The sequence below is a fragment of the Lonchura striata genome, chromosome 9, assembly GCF_050655825.1.
Source record: "Lonchura striata isolate lonStrDom1 chromosome 9, ASM5065582v1, whole genome shotgun sequence".
Classification (NCBI taxonomy): Eukaryota; Metazoa; Chordata; class Aves; order Passeriformes; family Estrildidae; genus Lonchura; species Lonchura striata.
This window is the reverse complement of record NC_140711.1, coordinates 30,111,811-30,139,356: the sequence shown is the minus strand read 5'-3', so window position 1 is coordinate 30,139,356 and position 27,546 is coordinate 30,111,811. Positions and strand designations below refer to the sequence as shown.

At 47.9% G+C, this 27,546-nt stretch overlaps 1 protein-coding gene across 15 annotated transcripts; it reads left to right on the top strand.

Moving 5' to 3' along the window:
• Window positions 1-107: 107 nt before the first annotated feature.
• MFSD1 (major facilitator superfamily domain containing 1) lies at window positions 108-24,405 on the top strand. 15 transcript variants are annotated; one of them, XR_014957261.1, is made up of 19 exons: window positions 108-276; window positions 353-405; window positions 1,194-1,306; window positions 2,532-2,574; window positions 3,047-3,114; window positions 3,495-3,603; window positions 4,396-4,498; window positions 5,160-5,258; window positions 5,768-5,879; window positions 6,348-6,404; window positions 6,908-7,064; window positions 8,451-8,548; window positions 9,916-10,028; window positions 10,401-10,448; window positions 10,606-10,666; window positions 12,076-12,190; window positions 12,407-12,681; window positions 21,777-22,023; window positions 24,180-24,405. XR_014957261.1 is itself a non-coding variant. In XM_085587441.1 (17 exons), the coding sequence occupies exons 1-17, from the start codon at window positions 123-125 to the stop codon at window positions 12,464-12,466; spliced, it is 1,563 nt and encodes a 520-aa protein (XP_085443567.1). In that variant the 5' UTR covers window positions 108-122; the 3' UTR covers window positions 12,467-13,687. The 15 variants fall into 15 exon arrangements, 8 of the variants coding, with proteins under 8 accessions (XP_085443567.1, XP_085443569.1, XP_085443568.1 ...); XR_014957259.1 differs by having other exon boundaries at window positions 21,445-22,023; window positions 24,183-24,405; XR_014957256.1 differs by having other exon boundaries at window positions 21,445-22,023.
• The last annotated feature ends 3,141 nt before the right edge of the window (window positions 24,406-27,546 follow it).

Here is a 27,546-nt window from a genome sequence, read left to right as displayed (position 1 = left end):
CCCGGCGGGCCCGGCCCCGCCGCTGCCATGGCAACGGGTCACGTGCGGCGGTCACGTCACGTGCGGCGGTCGCGTCACGTGCGGCGGTCGCGTCACGTGCGGCGGTCACGTGCGGCGGCGCCATGGCGGAGGAGCAGCGGGCGCTGCTGGGCGCCGATGGCGCCGAGGGCGGCGGCGGCTCCCCGGGCCCTCCCCGCGCCCTGCCCGCCGCCTGCGACCCCCGCCGCCTCCCGCACCGCCTGCTCGTCCTGGCCCTCATGTGCTTCCTGGGATTCGGTGCGGGACGGGCCCCTTGGGGGTGTGGGGTGTGAGGGCCGGGACGCAGCCCTGAGGCGTCTCCTTCTCCCTGCAGGCAGCTACTTCTGCTATGACAACCCGGCCGCTCTGCAGACGCAGGTCCAGCGGGTGAGTCGCTGTCAGGGCGCTTTGAAAAACACGGACGGTGAGATTCTGTGTGGGCATGGGCTGACGGGACAGCGGGGAAGGGCTGCCCGCCGGCACAGGGGAGATGGCGTTTGGGATTTGGGCAGGAATGGTTCCTTGGGAGGGTGGGCAGGCTCTGCACGGGGTGCCCCCGGATCCCTGGCAGTGCCCAGAGCAGCTGTGGCTGCCCCAGCTCCCTGGCAGCGCCCATTTGGAGCACCCTGGGATAGTGGAAGGTGTTCCTGAGCTTGGAGCAGAAGAATGCCTTCCCTCCCAGCCCATCAGGAATTCAGTGCCTTACAGAAAATGCCATTTTCTGGTGCTCCTGGCTGCTGTGTCCCTGCAGGCTCTCAGCACTGTCTGTGTGTGTGTGTGTGTGTGTGTGTGTGTGTGTGTGTGTGTGCAGGACATGAAGGTGAACACGGCCCAGTTCAGGCTCTCAGCACTGTCTGTGTGTGTGTGCAGGACATGAAGGTGAACACGGCCCAGTTCAGGCTCTCAGCACTGTGTGTGTGTGTGTGTGCAGGACACGAAGGTGAACACGGCCCAGTTCAGGCTCTCAGCACTGTGTGTGTGTGTGTGTGCAGGACACGAAGGTGAACACGGCCCAGTTCAGGCTCTCAGCACTGTGTGTGTGTGTGTGCAGGACATGAAGGTGAACACGGCCCAGTTCAGGCTCTCAGCACTGTGTGTGTGTGTGTGTGTGTGCAGGACATGAAGGTGAACACGGCCCAGTTCAGGCTCTCAGCACTGTGTGTGTGTGTGTGCAGGACATGAAGGTGAACACGGCCCAGTTCATGGCTCTCTATGCCTGGTACTCCTGGCCCAACGTGGTGCTCTGCTTCTTCGGGGGCTTCCTCATCGACAGAGTGTTTGGGATCCGGTGAGTGTTTGGGGTCCATGCTGGGGTCCAGTGAGTGTTTGGGGTTCAGGGTCAGGTGAGTGTTTGGGGTTCAGGGTCCCGTGAGTGTTTGGGGTTCAGGGTCTGGGGAGTGTTTGGGCTCCATGTTGGGGTCTGGGGAGTGTTTGGGGTTCAGGGTCCCGTGAGTGTTTGGGGTTCAGGGTCCCGTGAGTGTTTGGGGTTCAGGGTCTGGGGAGTGTTTGGGGTTCAGGGTCCCGTGAGTGTTTGGGGTTCAGGGTCCCGTGAGTGTTTGGGGTTCAGGGTCTGGGGAGTGTTTGGGGTTCGGGGTCTGGTGAGTGTTTGGGGTTCAGGGTCCCATGAGTGTTTGGGGTTCAGGGTCTGGGGAGTGTTTGGGCTCCGTGTTGGGGTCAGGTGAGTGTTTGGGGTTCAGGGTCAGGTGAGTGTTTGGGGTTCAGGGTCTGGTGAGTGTTTGGGGTCAGGTGAGTGCCCGCAGCCGTGAGCTGCAGCTGCAGCTCAGCTTGAGACTTAAATTATAGAGACTTTATGTTCAAGGTTGTAATAAACCTCTTCAGGATTCCTCCCCTACACAGGCTAGGATTTTCAAACAGTATAGTTTGAAAATTTATAATTTAAATAATTTGTGATTAAATAACTTAAGTAATTTAATATAATTTAAATAATATAAATTATTTAAATGGATAATTTTAATAGGATAAATTTAAACAAGAAAAATTATTATTTTTAAAATAAATATAATTTATAATTAGAATTATAAGATGTAATTATAATTACATTATATAAATATAATAAATATAAATAATAGTATTTAACCAGTATATTTCTTACTTTTATATAATATTTATATTAATTTTTATATTATATAATATTTTTTATTTATATTTATTGCATTATAAATAAATTTATTATATAATAAACATAAGTATATAAATATATATTTGTATTATATAAAAATATAATTTAAATAAAATAATATGATCTAAATAATATACATTTATTATTTAAATATTTAAATAAAGTAAATAATTTAAATAAATTTGGTTCAAAAACAACACCTTGTACTACCTGTTCTCTATGGGAATCCTTGAGCTGCACAGTTCATTACACAGACCTTTTAATTGCCCACCCACCTCTCCCCTTGTTTCCCTGTGCAGATCTCAAATAGCATTTTGCAGGGGAATAAAAAAGGATTCTGGCTGTGCACGAAGTGATTTTATTCTCTTTGCAGGTTGGGCACTGTCATATTCAGCAGCTTCGTGTGTGTGGGGCAGGTGAGTCCAGGGAGGGAGGGAAGGTCTGGAGTTTGTGTTTCACCTGAGGCAGTGAGAGCTGCACTGGGAGAGCCTGGCCAAGGGAGCCTTGGAATGGCTGGAACTGGGAAGGATCCACGTTTTTTATATGCCTTGGAATGGCTGAAACTTTGGGAATGATCCACGTTTTTTATATGCCTTGAAATGGCTGAAACTGTGGGAATGATCCACGTTTTTTATATGCCTTGGAATGGCTAAGACTGTGGGAAAGATCCATGTTTTTATCTGTTTGATGTGAAATTGCTTGTGGCTGACACAGTCCCGGGTGGGCCAGGCTGGAGATGCTGAACAGCAGAGGCAGCAAAACCCAAACAGAGCAGGGATTGGAAAGGGGAAGGGGAAGGGAAAAGCATTTTTGTTGCTGTTTTCAGTCAGTCCTGCCTTGTTGCATGCCTGAAATGCACAATTACCATTCTCCTTTGCTGCTGTGCAGGTGGTTTTTGCTCTGGGAGCGCTGTTCAATACGTTCTGGCTGATGGAAGTGGGCAGATTCGTATTTGGGTGAGTCTGGAAGGGCAGAGTTGTGCTCTTTGAGGTAAGGCCAACTGCAAAAATAACCCCAGAAAGCTCTCCTAGAAAAGTGCTGCCACTTGGAGCCAAAACTGCTGCATTCTGAGACCTCTGAAGCTGAGGAATAGAAGATCTCCAGTTCTTTTCTAACTTAGAAAACCAAAACCAGGACTTGAGGCGTTGCTGAATCAAAACCTCTGGAGCCACCAATTACTCTTCAATCCCTGCACTTCCATTGTTGAATCTTTGATTTCTGTTGCCCTGTATATGTGGATATGCACTAAAATCTGCAGGTTTCTCTGGAACTGTGCTCCTGCCAAGGCCCTTTTTGCTTTTCCTGCTGCTTTGGAGATGCTGTGTTTGTTTTCCAGGATTGGTGGCGAGTCCTTGGCGGTGGCCCAGAACACCTATGCAGTGAGCTGGTTCAAGGGCAAGGAGCTGAACCTGGTGTTTGGACTGCAGCTCAGCATGGCCAGGATTGTGAGTTTGCACCAGGGCACGGAGAGAGAGGCCGTGCTCCTCCTTTTAGGGCTCCTTTCGGGGGTTTTTAACCCTGCTGGAGCTGTGGTGGGGCTGGGGGATGTTCATCGTGGTGGCAACCCTGGGGCAGAAAAAGGGGAAAAGGGGCTTTTTCCTGGTGCCTGTCAGCTGGGAATCCTGTTTGGTTAAATTCAGCTCTTTTTATGAGCTCCTGCACGTGGGTTTATGCACTTCCCACGTGTCACTGTTGGACATAAAATGAGCACACAGAAGCTTGGGAAGTTCAAAAGAGAAAAGACCCAGTTTTGTTCAAACATCTGGTATTGATAGAATTCCAAAGGTGACCGTGGATTGGAGGATGGACTTACCACCTCTCCAACCACACTGCTCCAAAGATCAATCAATCATTTCTCTCCACCCACAGAGAAATGTGTAAACTATTCTATTTATACATGAAATTGTGTGGGAGCTCTGACTTTCAAATATGGAAACATTATCAGAAGGCTAAAGAAGTTTTATGAGAACTTTAAAACTTTTAAAAGAACTGTAAAAGAAAACTTAACACTTAAAAATCAGGACAGGACTCATAAGTGAAAACTCTTGCAGCCTTGGATAAATTTCAGTTTGTGGTGTCACATCCTTGTTGTTGATGAATTTGTTACCAGCCCAGCCTGGAATCACTTGGATCCTTTCCCCTGCTGTTCCCTGGGTGGCATTTTAATAATAAACACTCCTGGTGTATCCCTGGAGCTGGGAAATGCTGGGTGCTTCACGTGGCTCTGTTGTGCCTAGGGGAGCACGGTGAACATGAATATTATGGGCTGGATCTACTCCAGAGTTCAGGACCTCCTGGGCTACGCTGGTCCCAGCACCCTCGGCCTGGCTCTGCTCATAGGTCAGTGATGTTCTGGCTTGGTGTTCATGATTTATTAATCACTGAAAAGCATTTATTAATTAAGATCATTTATTCACCACTTAAAAGCAGCACAACTCTGTTTGAGCTTAGGAAGAAAAATTCCAACACTTTTTGTATCACATTCTCATTTTCTCTCAGGTTACTGCAGCTTCTGAAACGCTGTGGCATTTTTGGGGCTGCCAAATTCAAGTTTGTGTCTTGTGGAGGTGAAATATTTCACATCCTCTGGGCAAAGGACAGGCTTGAAAAGTTTTCTGAGGAGTGTCAAAGCTTGCCTGTGGTTATCTGATTGTAAAAGGGAAATTTGAACAATTTTGGGGTGTGTTCTCTTCCCTCAGAGCCACGGGCATGGAGATTTTGGTGTTGGGAATAAGGCCAGGTTTGTTTCTGTTCCTACAAGGGGCAGATGAGGAGCTGAGGGGGAGTGGTGGTGATGTTCTAAATAAAATAAATCCGTGTACATTCTGTGCTCCAAGGCAGCTGTGTGCCACGTGTCAGGTTCTGTTTTACACCTGAACCCTTGAGTTGTGGTGGTAAACTTGGCGTGCCTGAGATGTCCAGCAAAAACTGCTCTAACTGGGCTGGAAAACCAAATTACTGCTCGAGTTGTCAGCTGACCATGTGGTGTTGCCTTCCTCAGGTGGGGTCACCTGCCTCTTCTCCCTGAGCTGTGCTTTAATCCTGGCTTACCTGGACAGGAGAGCAGAGAAGCTGCTTTGTAAAGAGCAGGGCAAAACAGGTGAGTGCTGGGGCAGACCCTTCCAGCTGCCCTGCACCAGGCAGGTTTGCATTTCAGCTAACTCAGTGCCTGCTGCTTAACCTTGTCACACTGCTAATCATCATTTTTAGCTCATTTTTACATGGAGTTTTAGTTTTAAACACCAGCTCAACAGGCAGATGTACTGCCAGCTGCTTTATTTATAAAAACCAAGGTTTGCACCAGTTTGTGCTGTTGGTTCTGTGCTTTTTTTGGAGTTGATTTCCTTTAGCAGGGGTGCAGAACCATGTAGCTCCTCCCTGTCAGTGTGTGGTGGGTTGAGTTCTCCACGTGGGACAGCTCAGGCCAATGGAAAATAAACTAAATTTCAGATCCAGTGGAATCCCAGACTGGTTTGGGGTGGAGGGGACCTTTACTCTCCAAGCAGGGCTGTGCTTTAGGAGGGATTTGGGATCAGCTGGATGTTCTGCAGTGGGGATGGCTCCAGGTTTCTTACCCTGACTGAAGCCAGGCTGTGTCTCCCTGTGCAGGAGAAGTGATCAAGCTGACAGATGTGAAGGATTTCTCCCTGTCCTTGTGGCTCATCTTTGTCATCTGTGTCTGTTACTACGCTGCAGTTTTCCCTTTCATTGGCCTTGGGAAGTAAGTGCCACTCACTTTTCCAGCCATTCTCCTGGAATTTGGCCAAGCTTTTCACCAAAATGCTTAAAAGCTTCACATTCTGAGGGAATTCCTGCTCTGAGTTGTCAGAGCTCAGGAGCACGAGGGACGTTTGATTTCCTGATGCAAGTTTAAAACATGGGTTGGAATTTGGGGTCCTGTAGGATTCCTTCCATATTTACAGCCCAATACCTCATTATTTGGGTTAAATCTTGGTTATGGACTTTTTATGTGTTCCCCAAAGTGTAATTTAAATTATTCTTAATTTAAAATCTATGGACTCTGGTAGCAAGCTCCTAAATAAATTCTAAATGAGAATCTGGGATGTTTCTGTCAAAGCTCTATTTAATATTTTTGTAAATGAGATTCTCATGTCTTTGTCTAACTTCATTTTGATTTCACACCCTTCAAGTCTGCATTTTCCTAAATAAGTTCTTTTTCTTCCTTCAGGGTTTTCTTTATTGAAAAATTCCAATTTTCCCCTCAAGAAGCCAGTGCAATTAACAGGTACATTGTGGTTGATTGAACAAGGAACAGTGCCAGGTTTTAGGGTGTATTTTTGAGCTCTGGGCAGGTGGGAAGAGATTTGGGATCTCCTGTGAGCTGCATTTAGGTGGAGAAATAATTTCACACGACTTAAGGGATAACTGGGAAATGTGGATGTGGTTTTTTATTAAAAACAGATGTTCACACTGGAAAGAAAAAGCTCTGAAGGGTTTTGTTTTAATATTTAGTGATTCTTTTCTGAGTGATAGAAGGAGTTTAATAACAACACTGAAGGAACTCCATTTGGGTGGTTTGAGGATGAATTTAGTAAAACCCCACAAGAAATCACCTGCAGGGCCCTGAGTCTGTCACTGTTTCCTTGGCTGCCGAGCACTTCCGTGTCCTCAAACCTTTTGGAAATTCTAAATTACTGGGATTTTTTTTGGGGGGGTGTTTTTTTCTCTAGCCTCAGAGTTAACAAAGAACTCTGGGGGTGTTAAATGTTGAATTTCCCTCTGCTGCAGCATCGTGTACATCATCTCAGCCCCCATGTCCCCAGTGTTTGGCCTGCTGGTGGATAAAGTTGGCAAGAACATCATCTGGGTGCTGTGTGCTGTGGTCACCACGCTGGCCTCGCACATCATGCTGGCCTTCACCTTCTGGAACCCCTGGATAGCCATGGTAATTCAGTCCTCAGCAGAAATACAGCAGCAAAGATTATTTCTGGGGCTTAGAGCTCAGTAGAAACAAAATAGCAAATAAAAAGAAATAGAAATAAAATAGCAAATAAAAATAAATAGAAGTAAAATAGCAAAGATCTATATCTGGGATTTAGACCTAAATAGAAATAAAATACAAATAAAAATAAATAGAAATAAAATAGCAAAGATCTGTATCTGAGATTTAGACCTAAATAGAAATAAAATAGCAAATATCTATTTCTGGGATTTAGACCTAAATAGAAATAAAATACAAATAAAAATAAATAGAAATAAAATAGCAAAGATCTGTATCTGAGATTTAGACCTAAATAGAAATAAAATAGCAAATATCTATTTCTGGGATTTAGACCTAAATAGAAATAAAATACAAATAAAAATAAATAGAAATAAAATAGCAAAGATCTGTATCTGAGATTTAGACCTAAATAGAAATAAAATAGCAAATATCTATTTCTGGGATTTAGACCTAAGTAGAAATAAAATACACATAAAAATAAATAGAAATAAAATAGCAAAGATCTGTATCTGAGATTTAGACCTAAATAGAAATAAAATAGCAAAGATCTGTTTCTGGGATTTAGATCTAAGTAGAAATAAAATACAAATAAAAATAAATAGAAATAAAATAGCAAAGATCTATTTCTGGGATTTAGACCTAAGTAGAAATAAAATAGCAAATAAAAATAAGTATAAATAAAATAGCAAAGCTCTATTTCTGGGATTTAGAGCTAAACAGAAATAAAATAGCAAATATTCGTTTCATAAATACAAAAGAAAGCAATGGGGTTGGCAGTGAATTATTCTGTGTGTTGTGAGGTGGAAAAGGTTCCTCACTCCATTACTAAATTCCTGTGCCAGATGCTCGCTTTTCTCCTAAAAAATCTATTCTTTTAGTTTATTCCTGAAGTTCATTACTATTATTCAAACTACTCACTTTTCTCCTAAGAATTATTCTTTTAATTTATTTCTAAAGTTTATTACAATGACTCAAACTGTCTGTGATGTGCTGGATTGAACCTCAGTAAAAATCTGCATCACTGAGGGCAGATTTCCTGAAATGTTTGCTTGGAGCTGAGGATTATGGTGCTCACCAGTGGGGGCAGGGGTGAAAAACTTGGATTTTCGAGCATTTTTCCAGTGAGGTGCAGCTCTGGCTGTTCAGTCAGGCCCTTTGACTGAAATGAATTTAAATGAACAGAGTTTTCTTTGGGGGTTGTTCCTGGGAGAAGTCCCGAGCGTGGGTATTTGTGTGGAATTCCATTGCACGGGGTGTTTGTGGAGAAGGGCAGGGGGTCTCTCGATGTACTGAGTGTGGGTGACCCTGTGTGCTGTCCTGTGTCCCCAGTGCCTGCTGGGGGTGGCCTATTCCCTGCTGGCCTGTGCCCTGTGGCCCATGGTGGCCTTTGTTGTCCCCGAGCACCAGCTGGGAACTGCCTATGGCTTGTGAGTATCCCATGGGAGCTGGGCAGGGGAGGAGAAGCTTTGGGGTCACCTGGGAGGGGCTGGGGACAGGGCCTGGAGGGGGCAGGACACTGGGAATGGCCCCACTGCCAGGGGGAGATAATTGGGAATTCCAGTGGAGGGAGCCTGCAGGAAGTGCCAGGACAAGGGGGAATGGTTGGGACTAAAGGGGGAGAGATTTAGTTGGGACTTTGGGAATTAGGAATTGTTCCCTGGGAGGCTGAGGAGGGAATTCCCAGAGCAGCTGGGGCTGCCCCTGGATCCCTGGGGCAGTGGGAGGTGTCCCTGCCATGGATGTGGGGGAGCTTTAGGGGCCCCAGGCCACCCCCTGATCCCTGACACTGGAGCTGAACCTGGGCAGAGCCAGCCTGCTCCTGGCTGCAGCTCCTGCAGGCTGGCAGCAGAATTCCTGCCTTCCCTGGGGCTGGGGATTTGGGACAGGCACAGGAATTCCTGCCTGCTCTGGGACAGCCTGGATTTGGGGGAGGCACAGGAATTCCTGCCTGCTCTGGGACAGCCTGGATTTGGGACAGGCACAGGAATTCCTGCCTGCTCTGGGACAGCCTGGATTTGGGGGAGGCACAGGAATTCCTGCCTGCTCTGGGGCTGGGGGTTTGGGACAGGCACAGGAATTCCTGCCTGCTCTGGGGCTGGGACAGGCACAGGAATTCCTGCCTGCCCTGGGGCTGGGGGTTTGGGACAGGCACAGGAATTCCTGCCTGCTCTGGGACAGCCTGGATTTGGGACAGGCACAGGAATTCCTGCCTTCCCTGGGGCAGGGGGTTTGGGACAGGCACAGGAATTCCTGCCTGCCCTGGGGCAGGGGGTTTGGGACAGGCACAGGAATTCCTGCCTGCCCTGGGGCAGGGGGTTTGGGACAGGCACAGGAATTCCTGCCTGCCCTGGGGCAGGGGGTTTGGGACAGGCACAGGAATTCCTGCCTGCCCTGGGGCAGGGGGTTTGGGACAGGCACAGGAATTCCTGCCTGCCCTGGGGCTGGGGGTTTGGGACAGGCACAGGAATTCCTGCCTGCCCTGGGGCAGGGGGTTTGGGACAGGCACAGGAATTCCTGCCTGCCCTGGGGCAGGGGGTTTGGGACAGGCACAGGAATTCCTGCCTGCCCTGGGGCTGGGGGTTTGGGACAGGCACAGGAATTCCTGCCTGCCCTGGGGCAGGGGGTTTGGGACAGGCACAGGAACCTCTGCAGAGCCCAGCCCTACCTTCCCCAGGCCCTGCAAATGGGAGAAACTCCTCCTCTCTCTGGCTCAGCACCACTGAGGAGCTTTTCCTGAGAAATGAAAATCCATTTTCCTGGAAAAAGCAATCATTGCTGTTCTGCTCTGCCCCAGCATGCAGTCCATCCAGAACCTGGGCCTGGCAGTGATTGCCATAGCAGCTGGCATGATCCTGGACACCAGGGGATACCTGTTCCTGGAGGTCTTCTTCAGTGCCTGTGTTTGCTGTGAGTGTGGAACACGCTGGGAATGGGCTCAGGAGGCTTCATGGGGCTCTTGGGCTTCATATTTCCTGGGAAACAGAAACCAGTCCTCTTTTAGAGGTGTCAGCTGGGGCAGTGTTGGGATGAACTCACAGCCAGTGAAGTGCTTGGGGTTTCCCTGAAGTGTGGAGAGTTCCAGTGTTTAAAAAATGGAGTGAAAATAGACAAATAATGCTTTTAAAGTGTGAATTACAAGTTTAAAATCCTTTCTGAATTGTGAGCACAGGGAGATTTGCAAAAGCAGAGAGCCCTGAGTTACAGCTGCCATGAAGATCTTGGCTGTGGGTTCAACCTGTTCATTTATTGTCAGCTCAAAATGTCCCTTTCCTTTTGCAGTGTCACTGATTGCTGTGGTCATGCTGTACTTTGTGAACCACCTCACAGGTGAGGCTTTGCAGCTGCTCCTTACCTCACTTTCCACTTCTGTAAAATCATCCTTCTGCTTCCTCAGTGCTCTGAGGACTCCTGGGGGGAATTTTCATACCAAAGCCACAAAACCCCAATTTTAAAGGTCTCAGAGTGCTCCTTGCTGCTCTTACAGGTGGTGATCTCAACTGGTCTGCAAAGAAAAGGGCAAAAGTGCAAAAAGCAGCTGCTTCTGAGTAAGTACAGAGCCAGCAAATGTCAGTGCCCCTGGGAACTGTTTGTCCTGAAGGGATCAAGCAGATAAATCCAACAGAAATCAGATGGGAGAAATTATTTTCTTACTTTCAGTGTGTTTTAGGATTTCATATCCTGCCTCCTGTGAGTCAATATTTGAGGTTATCCAGGTGTCCTTCCCTGGCACTTTTCCTCTCTGCTTTCCTTTATTTCAGAGGTCTCACAATTGAAGTGTGGTAGAAAATGTGCTTTGAGCCTGAATCACAGCACTGATGGGAGTTAAAATGTCCCAGCCCAGTGTTTGTCACTCATGGGTGACAATTCCAGGGACTCTGTGGGATCTGGGATGTGCCATTTCAATATTTGTCACCCCTGTGTAACAATTCCAGGGATTCTGTAGGGTCTGGGATGTGCCATTTCCATGTTTGTCACCCCTGTGTAACAATTCCAGGGATTCTGTGGGATCTGGGATGTGCCATTTCAATATTTGTCACCCCTGTGTAACAATTCCAGGGATTCTGTGGGGTCTGGGCTGCCCCAGGCAGGGTTTGCAGTAATTGTTGTCCCCTGTTTCTTTCAGAAAGGAAAGTTGAGTAGCAAAGCCCATCCCAGGTCGAGCTCCAGCACCTCCCCAGCTGCCAGCAGCAGAGTTGAGGTTGCTCTGTAGCTCTCTGGAAGATCCTGGGGGTTCCAGCAGTGCCTCAGCTCCTGCTTTGCTCTAACAATGCCAAAATTCCCATTTTTTCTGCTGGGCTGAGGGCCTGGCTGAGCTGTGCCACCCCACAGACCTGGAGTGGAGCTGAGCTCAGACCCCCTGTGCTCACAGGGTGGAGTTTCTGATCAAAATCATTTTTGTGTTCTCACCCAGAGCTCCCAACAGCTCCCTGCTGCTGCTTCTGTCACTGTCTCAATGCAAAAACCACTTTTTAAATGTATTTACACCTCTGGGCTTGTGTCCTTCCAGCACAATGCAAAAAGAGCCACAGATGCTCAAGGGACTTTTTTTTTTGGGGTAGATTTCTGAACTCTGAGACTGCTGAGCGGTCTTTTATTGCCTTCTCGATTCTCTTTGTATTGTAATGTTTCTTTTAAGGATGAAAGTTTGTTTAATAGATACAGAAGTTGTTACTGAAGCTCCCTGAGCACGTTGTAATCTGGGAAAAACCAGAAGGTTTCTCTTTCTACTGAAATCTTGGAATGAAATAAAAGGAACCTGCAGAAATCAGCCTCTCTCTTTCTTTCCACTGAATTATTGATCCCTGCACCTCTCAGGGTCATTCACCTGATACCCCAAAACATTTCCTAGCTATTAAAATAACAATATTAGAAGATTGAATAATATTCCAATCATTCCCTGCTGGGCAGGCTTTTCCCTCAGGGCAAACACCTTTCTGCCACTTTTCTTTTGCAGAGCAGAAGAGCAGGAGAGGCTCAGAAGGCAGAACGAAGATGATTTGGCAAAATTGCTGCCAAAAGCTGATGCCTTTAGTTTAAGGAATAAATACCTGTCCAAGCTTGGAGCTCAGGTATCACCAACAACTTCACAGACAATTAAAAACCAGAATAATCAGGGGTTTATTTAAAGAATTGGTTTTAACAGCCAGCAGCTCCACCTCTGATGGAAATTCCGGGGATTTTTCTCAGAAAGAAATCTCCCAGTAATTAAATTTGAATGAAGGAAAGGAATCAAAGGCTGGCCTACCTCAGAAGCTGAGGAATTCTTAATTTTATTTTTTTTGCAGCTCCCAGCTCATTACTCCTCCTGTTTCTCCACCCTGGCCCACAGAAGTGTGTTGAAATAGCAGCTTGGCCCTGTGGAAAAGCAGGAATACTGTGAATTTCCTGGGCCAAGAGCCCAGCACCAGCAGATGCTCCGTGCTTTGCTGCAAGCCTAGATCCTAGATTGCAGATCTTGCCTAAAACTCCTCCTTCCTGGGCAGTGCAGAGATCCTGACGGGGAATTGTGGCTCTGCTGGAACCTCTGAGTACCTGCTCCAGATCCTGGCTCAAATACTCCGTGAGTAGCTGAGTCAGGATTTCATCTCTGGGTGTGAAATGGGAAAATTCAATCCTTAAATTGCTGGCGTGAGCCTGCATGGAGGTGGGGCTTTTCCAGCCTCTCCTCTTGGACACCTTTATTGCTGTGTTTTGGTTTTTCTGAGAGGAAAAGGTGAGAAAGCTGCCAGGTGAATATTTCAGAGGAATCTCCAGTTCCAGAAGTACAAAAAGTGTTCACCTTGGAATTTATCCCAGGGCAGGAGCAGCAATGACCTCTCCAAGCCTGAATAATGTGAAAACTGATTTATTTTTAAGAGTTAATGACTGAAAACTATAAAAAGAGTTAAAGCAAGAACTGATTTTTGCTTCCAGAGGGAAAAGCCTTGAATTCCATGGTGGAACTCCTCATTTTCCCGTGGTTTCAGTGGGAAGCTCTGTGCTGAGCAGGGAGCTCCCAGAGCTCCTGCAGAGTGCAGTTTGCTTTGGGTTAATTACTCCTCGAGGTAATTGCATAATTTATGAAGGGAGCTGATCTTGCCTTACAGGGCAGGAGCAGGAGGTTCGTGGAGCCCCAGGAACGGGGAATGTTCCTGGGATGGCTCCAGGGAATCCCCGTGTGCCACAAAAAGCTCAGGAGCCTCTGCCCTGTGCTTGGCTGCAGAGAAAGGAGTCTTAGAACAAAAATGCTGCATTTGATGTAGGACATCCTTCATTTAATATTTTTAATTCAAGCAGAACTCACAGTCCTAAAAGTTGGTTTTAAAAGAAACTTCGCAGTGGAGGTTTCTTTGATATCCCTGGAAAAATCTCATTTTTCCTGAGGGACTTTTTGGGTGGAAGTTCTGGATTCTGAAGGACAATGTGGGAAAGCAAAGCAGGAGCTGGGCTCTCCCTGCCCCATGAGCTGTGCTGGTTTTACTGGTCCTTGCTGGGTTCCTGATCCAGCCCTGAGGGCTTGGCGTGCCCGGGTGCTTTCCTTTAGACTTGTGAATTTTGAGTGTTTTTAAATAAAACCTTCCACCAGACACTGGCACCTGTGGTTTTTGCTTGTTGAGGCTTCTGTTGTTGCCTTTGGGGGTTGTTGGGGCATTTTTTTCCCTGAGAAGGGTTGGAGACTTTGAGGGAAGTTTCTCTTTGAGGATCCAAAGGCAAAGCTTCCCCCCACTGCTGGGTTGATGATTTTTTTCCTCGGGGAGAGAGAGAATTAAATTGAATTTTTCTTGAACTCTGACATGTTTTGGTGGGAGGAGCTCCTCTGCTCTTCCCTCCAGGCTGGCATTTCCAAGCCTCAGTTCCTGTTTTGGTTTCACTTGCTGAATTCCCTGCTCCAGTCCTGGGGGGACTTCTGGGGGACAGAATCCCCTGTGAGCCTGAGTGGGGAAAGGGCAGTGATGGACACATTTATGGAAAACATCCCAAAATGGGGGATTTATGGGGGCAGTTTCCCAGAATCTGCCTGAGTGGCTGGGGGGGACCCCAGGAACCCTCCCGTGCCCGGGGATCTCTCACTGGAGGTCAGCACCACCACGCTGCTGCCTCGGTGAAACGTAAATTTTAAGGAATTTAGAGATTTTAGAGGAGCTAAGATTTCAGTTAGAGATGAGCCTTACTAGAGTTAATTAAAATAAATGAGTAGGCCTTGATGGAGGTAAGAGTTTGTAGTTAACTAATAACTGATTGCTTGTCAGCACAATGTTGAGTTAGCTGGGTTGATAATGAAGAATATAAATTGACAAATTGCTTTTAGGAACATCAGACAATTGTGGGGCTCCTCTGCTCTGAAACCAACTGAAGACAAGGAATGGGAGTTCTACCAAGAGTTCATTTGTCAGATTGGCATTGGAAAGGTGGAAAGGTCAGAAGGAGGAAGACTTCATTGACTTCCTCATTTTGGGACCCCTCCCATGGAAGGGACACCGACCCTTTTCAAGGGACAAATACACAAAGTGAGGAATGGGATGTACCAAAATGCTGAATTTGTATTTGTATTTTGGGTATTCAATACTTGGATGGATAAAAGGGCTCTGTCATCACCTGGAAGGAGCAGTATGGATTTGGGAATGGGATGTACCAAACTGATGAATTTGTATTTGTATTTTGGGTGTTCAATACTTGGATGGATAAAAGGGCTCTGCAATCACCTGGAAGCTGCAGTGTGGATTTGGGAATGATCCCACACACAATAAACACACACTTCCTAACTTTACACTGTTAGGGAGTTTTTGTCCGTCACAGTTGGAAACTGGTACTAGATCAATATTCATATTTTTTTTAATAAATCACCAGAATGTTGGGAATTGGGATAAAAACCTTCCAGGCTGTGGTTTGGTTTGGTGCCTGGTTGGCACGGCTCGGTCCTGGCACGGGTGCCCACCCCTGGCAGTGCCCAGGGCCAGGCTGGACCGTGCTTGGAGCTCCCTGGAGGGCTGGGAGGAGTCCCTGCCCATGGCTGGGTGGTTTTTAGGCTCCTTCCAGCCCAAACTGATCTGGGATTCCATGGAACAGAGTCCAATCTTTGGGAAAAGCACCTCCATCCCTCACTTCTCGTGGACTGAATTTATTCCCAAGGTGGGTGAGGTCTCGGTGTTCCCTGTCAGCTTTTACCAGGGGAGCTGCAGATGGACACCAGGAGGAATTCTCCATGGAAAGGGAGTTCAGGGCTTGGCAGTGCCCACGGAGGTCTGGATGCCCATCCTGTGGATCCCCATCCCTGGAGGTGGCACCTGGAGGTGGCACCCAGGGCTGGGCCGGTGGGGATGAGGCACAGCTGGGACTCCGTGGGCTGGGAGGGATCCTGGGGTTCTGTGCTTATTCCACGTGTTCCTGAGTGGGCTTGGGGAGCTCTTGGAGGATGAGCTTTGTCTGAGCCAGCTGGACCCGACCTTTGGAAGAAAACTTCCTCATTTCTTTGGGATTTGGGGCTGGAACCCCTCTGTTCTTCAGGCCAAAGGTGGGACAGAAGGAAAAAAATCCCTGCTCTGTTTCCCCTGCTTGTCCTGGGATTTTGATTTTGCAGCTGTGGCTCTGTGAACACGGGGCTGCTCCTCAAGTGATTCCAATCGAGGTTAGCCTTTAATTAACGGGGCTGTTGATGAGTTTACAAATCTCTGTGTGTGGGCACAGCTGGGAATGGCAGGAGCTGAGCCCTGGTGGAGCTGGCACACCCCACATCCCTGCTGGCAGCTGGAATGGGAATCTGAAATAATCCTGGAGATCTGAGCTAATGTGCCAAATAAAGCTCAGGGAAGGAGCAGCTGGGGGGAAATGCTCTTTTAGGGCTTGGGGCAAACCCTGAGGGTGCATCAGGTGTCCCCTAAACCCTGATGGAATTTCCTTCAACTCCAGACTCCAGGGCTTCGTTGAACATCCGGCTTTATTCCCAGAACGTCTGCAGGTGAGCATTACGTGGATTTCTAATATTGGATATTTTTAGAGATGGATTTTGGAGGCTATTTTATGGTGTAGCAGTAGGAACAAATCAGCTTGGATTTGTTGGACCAGAGGAGGTTTTTGGGGTGTCCCTCGTTGCCCATCCTGCATTCCAGGCCCCCATGACGATGAAATCCAGAGCAAACCTTGGCTTCCCAATCCATCAGAAAATGCATTGCTTAGAAGAGCTCCCTACAGCAAATTTCCCAGGATTTTAGATTAATCAAATCCCTGCAAGCAGTTTGTAGTGAGACTGGAGGGGACATCCCAGCTCAGGAATGATGGACACACACAGGAAAAGCTGAGGGAAAACTGGAGGGGAGAGGTGGCACTCCAGGCTCCATGGAAATCCAGGAGCTCCTCATTTGCATGGATTGATTTGCATGGATTGATTTCCCTGCCCATGGACCCTGACATGAATTCAATGATAGATAATGGATTGCCTCTAATGCCAATATTCATTCAGAGCTGGCTCCAGGAAAAATCTCTCGCTGGTGCTGCTGGAATTTGGAATTCTGGGCTTTGTTCTGCTGCAGGGGCAGCAAATCCAGCCCTCTCCTTTGGTAATGGCTGCAAATGAGGGGGAGAGGAGAGGACCAGGGGAGGAGAGGACCAGGGGAGTGGCCCAGGGCAGGGTGAGATGGATTTTGGGCAGGAATCTTCCCTGGCAGGGTGGGGAGGGGCTGGGATGGGTTTCCCCCAGGATTTCCCATCCCTGGCAGTGCCAAGGCCAGGCTGGGCAGGGCTGGGACAGCGGGAGGTGTCCCTGCCAGGGCAGGGCTGGCACTGGGTGGGCTTTGAGGTCCCTCCAAACCATTCCAGGATGATGGCACTTCCATCATGCCACATCCCTCCGTTTCTGTGACATTTCTATTCCCATTAATCGTTTGAAGGTGTCAGATGAAGGGCACAATCCACAGCCTGGAATTTTTCCCTTTGCACGGGATCATTTCCCCCCTTCTCCTTTCCTCCTGCATTTCCTGCTCTCCCTGTGCCCAGGCTGCTGCTCTGAAGGGTTTGTTAATGAGCTTAACCCAATTAGTGCCCTCAGGGGCAGAGCCTGATTGCCCTGCACATCCTTTGGGTATCCATCACTGCAGTATTGCCTGACAGAGCCAGCAGCTGGCCCCCGTGAACCAGAAGGATTCAGGATTCATTCCAGCCAGGAGCACGGCACTGCCAGGAACGTTTCACACGGATTTCTAATATTGTTGGATATTTTTAGAGATGGATTTTGGAGGTTATTTTATGGTGTAGCAGTTGGAACAAATCAGCTTGGATTTGTTGGACCAGAGGAGGTTTTTGGGGTGTCCCTCCTTGCCCATCCTGCATTCCAGGCCCCCATGACGATGAAATCCAGAGCAAACCTTGGCTTTTCTGGGGGATTAATCCGTGTTTTTCAGGTAGCAAACACAGTTTGGATTCAGCGCAGCAGCTGCAGAACTGCTCTGTGATCCCTGCCCGAGGTTTTTTATGGACACGCCAGGGATTCCCTGGAGCAGTTCCCTGTGAGGAGCTGCAGGGGCCGGAGCTCTGAGGCACTCGCAGGGCTGAAGGACAGGAACTCAGGAGCCTCCATCTGATTCCCTGGCTGGGAGCAAAGCTGGGTTTTTGGGAAGCAAAGCTCCCCGGGGCTGAGCACGGCTTAACCACGGATCCGTGGATGGGATGGACGATGGATGGATGGGATTCATGGAGGGAATTCATGGAGGGAGGGATGGAATTCATGGAGGGAATTCATGGAGGGAGGGATGGAATTCATGGAGGGAAGGATGGATGGAATTCATGGAGGGATGGATGGATGGAATTAATGGAGGGAATTAATGGAGGGATGGATGGAATTCATGGAGGGAATTCATGGAGGGATGGAGGGATGGATGGATGGAATTCATGGAGGGAATTCATGGAGGGATGGATGGAATTCATGGAGGGAATTCATGGAGGGATGGATGGATGGAATTCATGGAGGGAATTCATGGATGGATAGATGGATTTCATGGATGGATAGATGGAATTAATGGAGGGAATTCATGGAGGGGGGGATGGATGGAATTCATGGATAGAATTCATGGAGGGAGGGATGGAGGGAGCCTTGTCCTGGCCACAGACAGGGATGGCCAAGCCCTGGGCTCAGGGATCAATCCCTGGCACCTCCCAGGATCCCAGGGCTTGGAAGAGTTTGATAGAATTGTGGAATTACCGCGTTATTAAAGTTGGAAAAGATCTTTAAAGCCATCAAGTCCAACTCTCAACTCAGCAGCTCCGTGTTCCCCTCTAAACCAATCCTCAAGGGTCCTTCCATGGTTCATGAGCAATTCCAGACTGAACTTCCACCTGCTCAGAACTCCCTGGAAGTCGTGTGGGTGTTGGTGTAAGAACATGAGATAAAATGTCATTCCAGCCTTTGCTGGTAGGGAAATGCTCACAGTCCCAAGGCTTCCAGAGCTCCAGGAATGTTTGGACAAAGCTTTCAGGAAAAGGTTGGGAATGTTGGGATGGACTTTGGTGCTCCCTGTGGGTCCCTGCCAGCTCAGGGCATTCCAGGATTCGTTTGTCTTTTTGGGGAAACAGAAGTGGTAGGTGGTGCCACAAGGAGTTTTCTCCCCTACGGATCATCTCTCTATTTAGTGAATTCCTGGACAATAAAATGGGGGTTTAGGTTTCCTTCTGTGCAGCAGAAACTCAGCAAATCCTGGTGAAAGCTGCAGATTCCCCATGCTGCTCCCCTTGGCTCTGGCAGCGGGTGGGGAGGGAACTGGAGCAGGCTCCAAGTTCTGCCCTTGCCCTGGGACAACCCCTGGATCCCGATCCCCTGCAGTGGGAAATGCCCTTTCCCAGCAGAGCCCTGCAGGCAGGAACTGATGCTGCAGTGGCTGCAGATCCAGCTCCGAGCCAGGCTGGCATCCAGGGGAAAATCCCATTCCAGCTCCTGGCACCGGGGATGGATTTAGGGCGGCTTGGCATCATCAGGTATTAATGGGCTCCCTTTGTTCTGTGTAGTAGATGTAATTTGTGCCATTTCTAATATGATAGATGAGATATTGGATATTTGTTGGAGTGTACACGTTTGTATTGGGGTTCCCCCCACCCTCGCAGGCGAGACCGGGTGTATATTAAAAGCTGATTTACAAATAAGAAGGTGCAGCCCCCCAGGAGATGAGATGGGATGTGAGAACCCAGGTTTGGTTTGGGGTCTCGTGTGGTGGAAAAGTCTCTCCTCCAGCCCGTGCATCCAAGGAAAAACTGCAGCCTCTTGTTGTTGGGTCTCAAGGCAGTTTATTGCAAGTTATCTAAAAGATTGCTGCGTGACCTCCCCACCCATGGAAATGAAATCTTCCCGTTCCCAGGGCTCGTGGGGGAGCTCAGCAGCACCACCGGAGCTTGCAGGAGCTCCTGGAGCCCCGTGGATGAGGTGAAAAGTTGATTTTTCCCTGCTGGGAGACCGCCCCTGGTGACTCCAGCGTTTCCCCCTCTGCTCACGAAAGGAGAGGGAATGGGGAGTTCTGTAAATGGCAGAAAAAATGGAATATTCTGGTGTTATTTGCTCACAGCTGGTGGGGCACGGCCCGAAATTCACAATATTCACATAATGGAGGCGGGGGGGGAGCAGCACCGAGATCATTTTGTTAGATTGCTCCAGAGCTGAGAACTCCCAGAGAAAGGCTGGAATTTCCAGGAGACTCAATTCCATCTCCTGCCTTTTGTTTTACTCCAAGGAGCCCCTTGCTTCTTCCTCCATTCAAAAGTTGGGGTTTTTTTTGGGTTTTTTGGGGTTTTTTTCCTCATGGCTGCGTTTCCCCCCGGGAGACCCCAGGGAAACCCTTCAGCCTTTGGGGAGGGGGATTTGGGGCTGATCTGCCTCCTCCTCCTCCTCCTGCTCTGCCCTCCAAGGGGAGGAAATGGCCCTGGAAGTGGTGTTTAAAAACATTAATTATTTAAACTGGTATTATTTAAGGTGGTGGTACTTAAGTGATAGTATTTGAAGTGATATTATTTCAGCTGGTGTTTTTCTGGAGTGAGATTTTTCCTGGAGTGGCATTTTTTGGGAGTGATTTTTTTTTTTTAGGGGAGCTATATTTTTTTGAGGGAAAATTTTTTTTTTTGCGTGATTTTTTTTTGAAGTGATATTATTTAAAGGGATATTATGGAAAGGTGGTGGTTTTTTAGCTGATATTACTTAACCTGCTATTTCTTGGAGTGGTAATATTTAAAGCGGTGTTATTTGAAGTGATATTATTTGAAGTGTTGTTATTTAAGGTGCTGATATTTAAAGTGATAGTATTTAAAATGCTGGGCTTTAATTTAAAGTATTTAAAGAGGTGTTATTTAAAGTACTGTTATTTAAAGTGATAGTATTTAAAATGCTGGTTTTTCATTTAAAGTATTTAAAGTGCTGTTTAAAGTGGCTGGTGATGGACTCCCCACTTTATTGGGGTGGGAAGGAGGTGCCCAGAGCCCCAATTCTGGATGATGGGATCATGGAATGGTTCAGGGTGGGAAACCCTCCAAGGCCACCCTGTCCCTGTCCCATCCCTGTCCCATCCCTGTCCCTGTCCCTGTCCCATCCCTGTCCCTGTCCCATCCCTGTCCCTGTCCCTGTCCCATCCCTGTCCCTGTCCCATCCCTGTCCCATCCCTGTCCCATCCCTGTTCCATCCCTGTCCCTGTCCCTGTCCCTGTCCCATCCCTGTCCCTGTCCCATCCCTGTCCCTGTCCCTGTCCCTGTCCCATCCCTGTCCCTGTCCCATCCCTGTCCCATCCCTGTCCCATCCCTGTCCCTGTCCCATCCCTGTCCCATCCGTGTCCCATCCCTGTCCCTGTCCCTGTCCCATCCCTGTCCCTGTCCCATCCCTGTCCCTGTCCCTGTCCCATCCGTGTCCCATCCCTGTCCCTGTCCCTGTCCCATCCCTGTCCCTGTCCCTGTCCCATCCGTGTCCCATCCCTGTCCCTGTCCCTGTCCCATCCCTGTCCCTGTCCCATCCCTGTCCCTGTCCCATCCCTGTCCCTGTCCCTGTCCCATCCCTGTCCCTGTCCCTGTCCCTGTCCCATCCCTGTCCCTGTCCCTGTCCCATCCCTGTCCCTGTCCCCTGTCCCATCCCTGTCCCATCCCTGTCCCGTCCCTGTCCCATCCCTGTCCCATCCCTGTCCCTGTCCCATCCCTGTCCCTGTCCCATCCCTGTCCCTGTCCCTGTCCCATCCCTGTCCCTGTCCCTGTCCCATCCCTGTCCCATCCCTGTCCCATCCCTGTCCCTGTCCCAGGTGCCACCTGAGCTCCCTCAGCCTCTCCTTTCCTTCCCCTGCTCCAGCCCCTCCTGCCCACTTTTCTCCTCCTTCATTTCCCCTTTTCCCCACAGCCCCGGAGCAGAATAATTCCATTGCAGCCCAGCCCGAGGGCATCAATGAAATGCAATCATGCAGCTTTGGACAGAAATGTGGCGTTTTCCTAAAGAAATGAGGGGAACTCTTGGCCACAGGGCAGAGCTGGAGGATTTTTCCCTGCGTTTCCATGTGGGAATGTCTGAGGAGGAGCATTCCCACCTGGGGAACAGGGGCAGGGAGATGTTCAGGCACAGGAATTCCATCCAGAGCAAATCCCTGCGAGTGCCCCAGGCGTCCCTGCACAGGGGATGGGATGAGATCCCAAACATTCCATGATTCTGTCATCGCTCTCTGCTGCAAAAACCAGGAATTGCTGTGGCCTGGAGCTTGTTCCCTCTGGGGAAGGCGGGAGCAGCTTCCTGGGAGCGCTGGGAGAGCCGCCCCCGCCGCCCATCCCAGGGAAATAAAGCACCGGGATGATCCCAAGAAATGACAAGAATCGTGCCTGGCAGCATGGGCTAATTGGAAAGGGATTAATCCAACAAGGCTTAACGAGGAATTAATAATAAACATCTCCAAGCAGTGGGAACCCTGCTCTGCTTCCTCCTGCCTGGGTATTAATTACTGCTCATTAACTGCTGCAAAAATCAGCCGGAGGAGGAGGAGGAGGGACAGGGATGGGGATTTGGGGATGGGGGATTTGGGGATGGGATGGGGATTTGGGGATGGGATGGGGGATTTGGGACAGGGATGGGGGATTTGGGATGGGATGGGGGATTTGGGACAGGGATGGGGATTTGGGACAGGGATGGGGATTTGGGGATGGGATGGGGGATTTGGGGATGGGATGGGGATTTGGGGATGGGATGGGATGGGGGATTTGGGGATGGGGATTTGGGACAGGGATGGGGGATTTGGGGCAGGGATGGGGATTTGGGGATGGGATGGGGGATTTGGGACAGGGATGGGGGATTTGGGACAGGGATGGGGATTTGGGACAGGGATGGGGGATTTGGGGATGGGATGGGGGATTTGGGGATGGGATGGGGATTTGGGACAGGGATGGGGATTTGGGGATGGGATGGGAGATTTGGGGATGGGATGGGGGATTTGGGGATGGGATGGGGGATTTGGGGATGGGATGGGGGATTTGGGACAGGGATGGGGATTTGGGACAGGGATGGGGGATTTGGGGATGGGATGGGGGATTTGGGATGGGATGGGGGATTTGGGATGGGATGGGGGATTTGGGGATGGGATGGGGATTTGGGACAGGGATGGGGGATTTGGGGATGGGATGGGGGATTTGGGGATGGGATGGGGGATTTGGGGATGGGATGGGGATTTGGGACAGGGATGGGGATTTGGGACAGGGATGGGGGATTTGGGGATGGGATGGGGGATTTGGGGCAGGGATGGGGGATTTGGGGCAGGGATGGGGATTTGGGATGGGATGGGGGATTTGGGGATGGGATGGGGGATTTGGGGCAGGGATGGGGATTTGGGACAGGGATGGGGGATTTGGGGATGGGATGGGGGATTTGGGGCAGGGATGGGGATTTGGGACAGGGATGGGGGATTTGGGGATGGGATGGGGGATTTGGGGATGGGATGGATGATTTGGGATGGGATGGATGATTTGGGGATGGGATGGGGGATTTGGGGATGGGATGGGGGATTTGGGACAGGGATGAGGAATTTGGGATGGGATGGATGATTTGGGACAGGTCTGCAGCACCTTCCAGGTTTGGGGTGAGCCCTGCTGCTCCCTCTGTTGTTTTCCTGTCCCTGGATTTGGGTTCCTGCCCCTGGATTTGGGGTTCCTGCCTCTGGATTTGGGTTCCTGCCCCCGGATTTGGGGTTCCTGCCTCTGGATTTGGGTTCCTGTCCCTGGATTTGGGGTTCCTGCCTCTGGATTTGGGTTCCTGTCCCTGGATTTGGGGTTCCTGCCCCTGGATTTGGGTTCCTGCCCCCGGATTTGGGGTTCCTGCCTCTGGATTTGGGTTCCTGTCCCTGGATTTGGGTTCCTGCCCCTGGATTTGGGGTTCCTGCCTCTGGATTTGGGTTCCTGCCCCCGGATTTGGGGTCCTGCCCCTGGATTTGGGTTCCTGGCCCTGGATTTGGGTTCCTGTCCCTGGATTTGGGTTCCTGCCCCTGGATTTGGGGTCCTGCCCCTGGATTTGGGGTTCTGCCCTTGGCAGTGCTCTCCCCTGTATTATCTCAGTCGTTAATTAATTAATTAGCCATAAATTAATTAATTAACTTAATTATGGTTAGGTGCCATAACAGACAGACACACGTGGGGGGTTTGTGTAGAACAGGAGAATTTTTATTTATGGTTCATTTTTATGTGGTATTAGAGGGTAGAGCGTATGGCTTTAATTAGTTAATTAGTGAAACTCAGCTTATTGGCTGCTAATGACTAATGCATGTGTTTATCACATTTTTCTCTTTTTAGAGACTTTCCATTTTTTTGTCACAACAGCTTGTCGTGTGAACTAATTCTTATTTCTCTTTTTTTAAATGGGAATGGAACAGGTTAACTTAGAAGAACAAGGCTTGAACTGTGTTTTCCAACACAGTTGGAAAAAAAAAAATATTATTCATTATTTTGAAACCATTTTTAATTCTTATTAAACGATTTTTAATTGTATTTTACTTCCATGGCAGGTGGGTTTGAAGATCAGCTTCTCCCGCTCCTTTCAAACCCCGATTTGGCAAACGTTGCTGTTGAGAACGGGGAGATTTTAACCAAATTTCACTTTTTTAGCAGAAGTTTGGCGGTGACATCAACGGCAGCTGCTCCAGCAGCGTTGGAGCCTTTTGGATTTTTAAGAAGAAGGAAAAGCAGAAAGGGAAATTTTGTCCCAGGGAGCAGCTGAGCTTTGAGGTTCTGTCGGGATCAAATGCTCATTTTGTTTGCAGATGCTCCATTCATTCGGAGGTTTTAATATTAATAATATTATCCACATTAATAAAATGAATAATTAAATACATGGTCTGGATGTATACGTTTTATGAAGGAATGTCATACTACGAAAATGCTGATATTAATACAATTAATATAATTTATTATTTTTTTCCAGTCTGGCTCCCTGAGAGCTTCTCTAAGGGAGAAACCAAAATAAATTTTTACGGTTGAAATAAAATTTCCTTTTTGGAGCACACAATGTGCGTGCTGTGCTGCTTCTGGGGGCCTGGGAGAAATAATTCAGGAGTTCAGGCTGATTTTGGGGCTGGATTGGGCAATTTTCTGTCCAATTCCAGTTCATAGCGTGGGCACCGACAGGGAAAGATTTAAAGCAGTGAAAAATATTCCAGGAAAATCATGGAATAAAGGCTCTGATCCAGCAGGAACGAGAAGAACACGGAGGAGGAGAATCCAAGGGAATCCATGGGAATATTCTGAAGGATTGGAGAGTTCTTGCATAGCAATTCTAGGAAAAAAAAAAAAATTATATATTTATATAAAAATATATATAATATTTATATTAGAGTAAATATATAATATATAATATATAATATATAATATATAATATATAATATATAATATATAATATATTATATATTATATATTATATATTATATATTATATATTATATATAATAGAAATATATAATTATATTATGTACTGTATATTATATAATATGTATTATATGTAACAATCTATATAATCTAAATATCTAAATACATATTTTTAAATTATATGTGTATACACACATATATTCATATATCTATACACACACACACACATATATATTTTAATAGATATATTTTAAAATATATATTTATATCTATAATTAAAACCATACAATTCTAGAATTCCCTCATTTATATCCCTCACAATTCCAGACTACAATTCTTGGCATTTTTTATTCATTTATAATTGGATTTATCATTACTAAGGGATTTATCATTACTAAGGGAATTTTGAGATTTCTCAGTTCCTGGCTGGGGTTAGGTCATTTCAAGGTCCTTTCAGGGTCATTTCAAGGTCACTTGGGGTCCTTGGGGTTACTTAAAGTCGATTTTAGTTTTGGGGATTTTTTAAATTCCCAACTGGGGTTACTTTAGGTCAGTTCAAGGGCGTTTCAAGGTCATTTTGGGGTCACTGGGGTCGTTTCAAGGTCATTGAGGTCATTTTGGGGTTACTTGAGGTCAATTTTGGGTTTTGGGATTTTTGATTCCCTGACTGGGGTTACTTTAGGTCATTTCAAGGTCATTTCAATGTCACTCGAGGTCATTGGGGTCATTTCAAGGTCATTGAGGTCATTTTGGGGTTACTTGAGGTCATTTTTGGGTTTTGAGATTTTTCAGTTCCTGACTGGGGTTACTTTAGGTCAGTTCAAGGTCATTTCAAGGTCATTTTGGGGTCACTGGGGTCATTTGAAGGTCACTCAAGGTCATTTTGGGGTTACTCGAGGTCATTGGGGTTACTTGAGGTCAATGTTGTTTTTGGGATTTTTTAAATTCCCAACTGGGGTTACTTTAGGTCAGTTCAAGGTCGTTTCAAGGTCATTTTGGGGTCACTGGGGTCATTTCAAGGTCATTGAGGTCATTTTGGGGTTACTTGAGGTCAAATTTGGGTTTTGAGACTTTTGATTCCCTGACTGGGGTTACTTTAGGTCATTTCAAGGTCATTTCAAGGTCACTCGAGGTCATTGGGGTCATTTCAAGGTCATTGAGGTCATTTTGGGGTTACTTGAGGTCAAATTTGGGGTTTGAGATTTTTGATTCCCTGACTGGGGTTACTTTAGGTCATTTGAAGGTCATTTCAAGGTCATTTTGGGGTCACTGGGGTCATTTGAAGGTCACTCAAGGTCATTTTGGGGTTACTCGAGGTCATTGGGGTCACTTGAGGTCATTTTTGGGTTTTGAGAATTTTCGCATTTCTGACTGGGGTTACTTTAGGTCATTTCAAGGTCATTTCAAGGTCACTCGAGGTCACGGGGGTCATTTGAAGGTCCCTCAAGGTGATTTTGGGGTCACTTTGGGTCATTTGAGTCCCTGAGCACTGCCCCAGGGCTCCGAGCTGCCTCTGGGTGTTAAATTCCATTTTTTAATTCTCTCAGGAATGCTGCTGCAGGAATGGGGGTGGGGCTGCCCAAAAACCTTTGAAATCCGGGGGGTGCCCGGGATGGCTCCGGCAGGAACCGGGGTCCCCCTTGGGATGGGAACGGGATCCTGGGGCTCCTGCAGCCCCGGATTTGGGGTTCCAGGGCTCCTGCAGCCCCGGATTTGGGGTTCCAGGGCTCCTGCAGCCCCGGATTTGGGGTTCCAGGGCTCCTGCAGCCCCGGATTTGGGGTTCCAGGGCTCCTGCACCCCCGGATTTGGGTTCCCGCCTGGGCCGGCAGCAGCAGCACGCGGGGATCCTCCTTGCAGCTCCTGGAGGGGAAAAATGGGAGAATAACAGGGAAAAGAATGGGGGGAAAATGGGGGAAATTGGGGAAATAATGGGGGAAAATAGTGGGAGAAATAATGGGGAAAAATAATTGGGGAAAAAATAATAGGGGAAAAAACGGGAAAAAATAATGGGAGGAAATAATGGGGAAAAATAATAGGGGAAAAAGTAATTGGGGGAAAAAGTGGGAAAAAATAATGGGCGGAAATAATGGGGAAAAAATAATTGGGGAAAAAAATGGGAGGAAAGAATGGGGGAAAAACAATGGGGGGAAATAATGGGGGAAAAATAACTGGGGAAAGAAATGGGAAAAAATAATGTGAGGAAATAATGGGGGGAAACAATGGGGGAAAAAAATAGGGGAAAAAATGGGGGGAAATTGGGGAGAAAACAATGGGGGAGAAAATAATAGGGGGGAAAATGGGGGGAAACAATGGGGAAAAAACAATGGGGGAAAACAAACGGGGAAAACAATGGGGAAAAATGGGGGAAAACAATGGGGAAAAAAATGGGGGAAAACAATGGGGGAAATAATGGGGGAAAAAAATGGGGGAAAATAATAGGGGGAAAATGGGGGGAAACAATGGGGAAAAAACAATGGGGGAAACAATGGAGGAAAACAAATGGGGGAAAACAATGGGGGAAAAATGGGGGAAAACAATGGGGAAAAAATGGGGGAAAACAATGGGGGAAATAATTGGGGAAAACAATGGGGGAAATAATGGGGGGAAAATA

Coding starts and splice junctions, on each gene's coding strand:
- MFSD1 (XM_085587441.1), top strand. CDS start 123: ATGGCGGAGGAGCAGCGGGCGCTGCTGGGCGCCGATGGCGCCGAGGGC. Junction 6,405..6,907: donor GAAGCCAGTGCAATTAACAG/GTACATTGTGGT, acceptor CCTCTGCTGCAG/CATCGTGTACATCATCTCAG. Junction 7,065..8,450: donor GGAACCCCTGGATAGCCATG/GTAATTCAGTCC, acceptor CTGTGTCCCCAG/TGCCTGCTGGGGGTGGCCTA.